This window comes from Solanum tuberosum, unplaced genomic scaffold (assembly GCF_000226075.1).
Source record: "Solanum tuberosum cultivar DM 1-3 516 R44 unplaced genomic scaffold, SolTub_3.0 scf00666, whole genome shotgun sequence".
In the NCBI taxonomy this organism is placed as follows: Eukaryota; Viridiplantae; Streptophyta; class Magnoliopsida; order Solanales; family Solanaceae; genus Solanum; species Solanum tuberosum.
In genome coordinates, this window is record NW_006239594.1 from 179,981 (window position 1) to 187,272 (window position 7,292).

The 7,292-nt window shown below is 29.1% G+C and overlaps 1 protein-coding gene across 1 annotated transcript; it reads left to right on the forward strand.

Annotated features, from left to right (window-relative positions):
* The first annotated feature begins 1,215 nt into the window (after positions 1-1,215).
* Positions 1,216-2,791, forward strand: LOC102579204 (probable glutathione S-transferase). The gene is made up of 2 exons (XM_006366714.2): positions 1,216-1,605; positions 2,250-2,791. The coding sequence occupies exons 1-2, from the start codon at positions 1,288-1,290 to the stop codon at positions 2,592-2,594; spliced, it is 663 nt and encodes a 220-aa protein (XP_006366776.1). The 5' UTR covers positions 1,216-1,287; the 3' UTR covers positions 2,595-2,791.
* The last annotated feature ends 4,501 nt before the right edge of the window (positions 2,792-7,292 follow it).

Sequence of the window (7,292 nt, forward strand, 5' to 3'; positions counted from 1 at the left end):
GGGAGAGAGGTGAATTGTATATGTATATCGGTTAGATAACTGTATATTATACATATGTATTTGTATATTCTGGTGAATTATACATATACAAACGTGACTAATTATACAAACTCGAAGTCAGCCCACGTAATTAATGTATAATGTTAGTCGCGAGTGGTAATTATAGCAAACTATAGCTATGATGAGTAATAAGTAGTATAAGTTTGCTTAACCGCGTAATTTTCCCATTTATTTCCCCCCCAAAAGATAGAAATTAATTTATTGTTCAAATTTCAATAATCCATCACATATTCAAGCGTAAATATACTTCAAATGAGCTTAAATTTGAAACATAACTTTTAAATTTAACAACAATCACAAATCGTAATTATCAATTTATCAAAATAGCAATCACAAATGGTAAGTATCAATTTATCAAAATAACAACAAACATAACAAACCTATTTGACAACAATGGTAATTTACCAACGTTTTTAAGTTTTTCCAATAACACCCTCTTAATTTAAAACTTACTTTTCATATTCGAAATTCAAGGTTATATTTTAAAAAAGCATTATATATTTTAATAGCTATGAATTTTCAAATACTAATGTTTCTCATGCATGAATCAATTAAAAAAAATTCAATCATACAACTTGGAGTATTTTATGGGAAGATTCACAAATCCCAAAGTGAAAAATCCCCAAAAGTACAACATAATAGATAAGCCGTGATGTATAAAATCCAAAATACTTATCAATCATCTTTAATCTTTCCTCTCTCTCTCTCTTTCAAATTTAATTTATATTTGACTAAAAACTTTGACAGTGTGAATATCATATAATTATAATATAAAATAAAAACAAATAAAAAGTCTAGATTGACAGTATTGTTTTGGAATATATTTCAAACCCCAAACATTTTTTCCGTTTTAATTAAAACCTGGCGAAAGGGACTTTGATATTTTTTTTCTAGTAATAAAACAAGATACACATATTGGCTATTGCACCATTAATCCAGACAACGTCCACCACATACTACAGTCTACATTATTGTACCTTTGTACATCCCAAAGATATTTAAACGTGTGATCTTAAGTAACTTGTGAATTCTTGTATTATTATATCATGTGACGAAAGCAATGACGTATAGGCTATAAACCAATGGATCACCTGACTACCAAAAAATGGAAAAAATTTAGGCACCTACACCACTATATATACTTCGTCAATGTACAATAAACAAATCAATACTTAGGCAATTTCGAGAATTTTTTTTTCTTAACTTGTTAATTCATACAAAAAAAAAATGGCTAATGATGAGGTGATTCTGTTGGATTTTTGGCCTAGCATGTTTGGTATGAGGCTAAGGATTGCACTTGCTGAAAAAGAGGTTAAATATGAGTACAAAGAAGAAGATTTGAGGAACAAAAGTCCTCTGCTTTTGCAAATGAATCCTATCCACAAGAAAATCCCTGTTTTGATTCATAATGGAAAACCAATCTGTGAGTCACTTATTGGAGTTGAGTACATTGACGAAGTTTGGAAGGATAAATCCCCTTTGCTCCCTTCTGACCCTTATGTGAGGGCACAAGCTAGGTTCTGGGGTGACTACATTGATAAGAAGGTAAATTCATAGCCCTTTCCCCTTTTCATTTAAGTATTTATATGGAATAGATTAATTGTTTACTTATATGGACACAAATAATTGATCTCTTCTTGTGAGCTAACTTTTGAAGTTGTTTGAGTTAGACATGTGTGTTATATCTTTACGTGATATTAGAGTCAGATTCATTGTTGTTTGTGCTTTTAATTTAAACTCATGTTGAACCCAAAAATGAAGGGACGTAAAAGTGAGTTAGAGTCACACATCAGTTGGAGAATGAGCTGGCGGTCTACTTAGATGAATTTAGGCAATTCTCTCCTTATGAGTTAGTTTTTGAGGTTGAGTTAGGTTCATATATCATATATTTATATGATATTATAGTCTGATCTAATCCCTATTTGCACTTTTTTCCCAAGCTCCATTTGGGCCTTGACGTGAAGAGGGTGTTAGATCCCCACATTGTCTCGTTATATAGTTTTAATTAATCATCACTTCACAAGCTAGATCCCCCCCCTCCCCCCTTTCCACGCTCTAGATGCTAAGTCAAAGGCCCGGGGGCTGGGGGTCTTAGAGTTTCACATTAGTTGAAGAAATAGAATATTGTCTGTGTTTGTTGAAATATAAGTGTTAACCGTTTTGTTTTTCTGTGTTTGTTGAAATTTCAGCTGTATGATACAGCGAGGAAGATTTATTCAGCAACGGGAGACGAACATGAGGCAGGTAAGAAAGATTTCATAGAAATCCTTAAAGTGTTGGAGGGAGCACTTGGAGAGAAGCCTTATTATGGAGGAGATAACTTTGGTTTTGGGGATATTGCTCTGATTGGGTTCTACTGTTGGTTTCCTGCTTATGAGATTTATGGTAACTTCAGCATTGAGGCTGAGTGCCCAAAGCTTGTGGCTTGGGCCAAGAGGTGCATGAAGAGGGACAGTGTGGCTAAAACTTTGCCTGACCAACATAAGATCCTTGAGTTTGCAAAAATTCTTAGGGAAAAGCTTGGACTTGAATAAACATATGGTTATGCAATTATGCATATCATAATGTATTGAAAAAGGCACTTCGTTGTGCCTTTTCTTGAGTTGTTGTTTCAAGATTTGAAATGTTTGTTTGGTCATAGTGTAAGTTCTATTCTACTTGTAATAAAGGACAAGCTTGTGTCTTGTTGAATGTTGGCTTTTGTTATGAGAAGTAATTACTTTTTTCATGAGCATCATCTAACACAATACTCTCCCGCTGTTGTGTAGACTGTAGTGTAGAGTATGATATAGTGTTTAGTTATGTTAAATGATTAATATTTAATATATATGGAGAGTATAGTAGTAAATTATTATCGTCTTAATGAGTTATTGGGTAGGTTATTGGTTTACCCAATAACCCAATACTAAAAATCGATATCAAACCGATAATCCAATAATGTTTTTATAGAACCATTAAAAACCCGTTAACCCAATAACATTTTCAATTCGATTTAATGGTCGGTTTAATTTTTGCACACCACAACTTGATGACTAATAAAAGTCCACTTCTTTGTTAAAAGAGTTCACTTTGTGAGTACACTAGTGGTATGGGTAATTAATATGGATATCCACTCATATTTACCTATTTTAAATGGGTTGGGTATCCAACTCATTTAAAAAGGGCAAAAAACTTAAATATACAATTTAAAGTCTTTAATTACATCAATATAGCAATCCTTTTTTTTTTTCAATTATATAACAGTATTTTTTTTTTCAAAACTAGAATTTTTATTTTTAAAAAAAACCTTTACCAAGTCCGCTACAAATATCACGTATCCCTTAAATTTCTCCAATTATTTTACTTTCCTTGATTTACTCCAATTTGTTATATATTATCTCCTATGAAGAGAGGTTTCATACAAAAATAAAACTCCTCTTCTCTGCTAAGATCGACGATCCAAAATGCATACCAATAGTTTTTCAATTCTAATTCAACACAGCGGACGATGGGACTCAGCAGCTAATTGATAAAAAACAGTTTATATGATGGGTTTTTTCGTGGTTGTATTTGATTTTTCACAACATATCGATTTTAATCTTTTTTGTAGTTATTCTTTTGGTTTATTTTGTCGGTTTTGGTGGAATGTAAATTCATATGATTTGTTTGATGTTCTGGAGCATCAATATGCTTTAATTATTAAATAAATATTAAAATTTATCAATTGTTTGTGGAATAATATTGAGTTTTTCACAGCATCTGGGTTTTTATTCTTTTGGTATTGATTTGTTGTTTTATGTTAACGATTTTGGTGCAATTACAACAACTTCATATGATTTTTATTGTAATATGATGTGTCGAATAGGATTTTTTTGAAAAATTTAGGTTTAATTGATTAATGTAACAACTTAAAATAACATCATAAATTGTGTGTTTAAATTGGTATGTTGAATGGCGTATGTTAACAGATTGTATCAATATTACTTTTGATATGTGATATGGTGTACACATACCCACTGCAAGTAAGATTGTAGGTGCATGTATATGTGTATTTTGTTGTATTATTTGGTATATAAAATACAATAATAAAATAATATTTTGGTACATTGTTTGGTTTATTTTGATTATCTGAATTGGTGTATATAATAAAATTGAAAAATTGATAATATATTGGTACATTTTTGGTGTATTTTAATTATCTGAATTGGTGTATATAATAAATTGAAAAATTGATAATATATTGGTACATTTTTGGTGTATTTTAATTATCTGAATTGGTGTATATAATAAATTGAAAAATTGATAATATGTTGATTGGTAAGTGATCTTGTACTTATGCTTGAATAGTTGATTCTATGAATTGGTGGTATGTGTTGTTGTATTTTTTGGTCTAAATTGTAATACCTTAAACGTCAGAATACTTATGATATGTTTATTGGTATGATAAATTATTTGGTATACCTGTTAGTGTGAATTACCACAAGTATGCCGATTTATTATTAGTACAGTAAATGGTGAAAAAGTTACTCACTTACTAGAGTGTATAAAAAAAACCTTAGTTGTGTGCCATCAATTACCAATGTAACTACCAAGATGTTTAAATATATGGATGTAGTAACTGCATTCTGCAAAATTTAGCAAATTATTAAGAGTTTGTAATTCAATACATAGTAAGTATTAACATTACTATATTATACATGGTATGTTTTGGTATTATTATTGATAATGTATGTTTTAAATTGAAGGTACGCTCATCAACAGAATACCTTCATACAGTTATAAATGGTGCAAAGAGGTATACAGTATGTTTGAATACTCGTATGTGCAGTTGTGGCAGATTTCAACATGATGAGATCCCTTGTAGTCATGTAATTGTTGCTATCAGATATAGGAATAAACATCGCGATGACTACTATTCCGCTTATTATAGTAACAAGAATTATCAGGATACATATGCAATACCAATAGAACCCTTGCCTTGCGAAAGCACTTGGGATATTCCATCACATGTTTCCGTAATTGTTATTAATGGCTTTCATGAACTCATTTAATAATCGTGTTGTGAATGAGCAAGTGAGGTTGGTATAATTCTAGCCTAATATAAAAATAATTAAAAACTAGTTAATGTGAAGAACTTGGTTACCAGAAATAATAGACTATGTTAATGTAAAAAGTTGATTAAACCAAATATTTGAAAAAATATAGGACTATTGAAAAAATGAGGTGTGTTAATATATTGGTTTAATCTGAAACCATAATAAATACAATTTGTTAAAGGAAAATTTTGGTGAACTTACGTTAAAATAGGAACGAAAATTGGTAAACATATTCACATGATAATGGTTGTATGTAGGGATCATATGTTTGCATTATATACCAACCTAAAACAATAAATTTGAAAAAACTACTTAAAGTTAAAATCATGGTTTGAATGATACCAGAAAAAAACTCACTCTGTTAATGTACAAAAATTGGTTTACTTATAATAAAAACTACACAAAACTTGGTAAACTTAATGGTATATATAGCAAACTAAAATATTGAATGAAAACAAATAGCACAAATAAAACAAATCTGATATAATATTTGAGTAATGCTAAAACCAATTGCATAATAATGGTTGTATAAAGTAATTCAAATGTTTGAATTATATACCAACCTATAACGGTGAATTGTAAAAAAAACTATAAAAGGTTAATATTTTGATTTGGACTGTTACCGGAATTAACATATTTTGTTCAAGTAAAAATATTGTTAGGCGTTAGAATCTGATAAGAAGAAGATGGATGGTTAGGCGTTAGAAATTATGGTGAGGCCTCTGGTTAATTGGAATGACAAGCGATTAAATGAAGAAGATGTAAGGTTTAAGAGATATGGACGAATAAAATTGAAGGGTTATCTCAATATACCGCTGAAAAAAGGAATCCTAATATATCTTGGAAATAACTCAGTTATTGATAATTGTACTAATTTTATTGGTATCATAAAAATCTTTAAATAAAAGGAATAAATCAATATGGACAGAAAAAATGACTACAAAACGTAAAAAGGAAAATAAAAAAATACTGAAACGTGTGAAAAGGGATTTGTAATATCAACTTTATTATAAAAGGAATCCCAATAAATTATACAAAACATAAAAAAGGAAATAAAAAAGAATAAACAAACGTGTGTATGTGGGTCTATTTAATGAGAGAGAATATATGATAAAATTAAATACCTAATTACACTCCACATAATATGACACGAACTACTAAGAGTCAGAGAGAGAAAATCTGGTAATTTTTTTTAAAAGTAAAATAAAAATTAAATATTTTGTTATGTATGTAATTTAAAAACTTAGTTTGTAATTAAATATAAGTATACTGATATTTTGTTAATAGAAGTCTTAAGTAGTATAGTTTTGTAATTTTTCCTTTAATAAAAATGGATAAAAATGAATAATACTAATATTACCCATTTAAAAGTGAGTAATTAAATGGATAAAATGGGTAAATGATGTTCTTTCACACACAAAAAAAGAAGTGGTAAAGGGTGGGGCAGTAAGAAAGTCTATTTTTTTTTAAAAAAATCTATATAAAAAAATGAAACTTGATTGATAATTTGATTCAAGTTGTTGAGGGAAATGTTGCATAAATACTTGATTTTTAAAATAAATTTATTCACTTCGAACACAACTTATGACATACGTGATTGAAATAATAAAATTTGCGTATCAATTTACAAATTTTGACTGGTGTTGGGAAGTCACAATATATGATTGAAGTGCAATCAATTTTTATTTATGTACTTAAGGCATGTATTTCGTAAGTGTAAATGTTGGTTAATTGATTATTTCTTTCGACTATAAACAAAAACTTATTTTGTTGAATTTCAACAATTTAACACATGATTTAATGCACAAATTTACTTCAAATGATTATAATTTGAAATATAAGTTTCAAAATTATAAAGAACAAATCTCAATTATAAATTGATCAAAACAATAGAAAAACTTGCCAGCTCATTTTACAATAGTAATGTACTTAAGATGCACGTGACTGAAGTGCATTCAATTTTAAAGAGATAAGTATCAAAAACATACTTAAACAATCATTTTTTTTTAGTTTCATATCTAAACTATTGAGAGTGTGAATTTCATAAATAAACTATCACTTTTTAGTTTGAAAAACACACCTCAATGGTGTGTGTAATACACACTCTCTTTTATTTTTCTTACCCCACTTCACCCACCTCCTCCACGTACCCCCCTC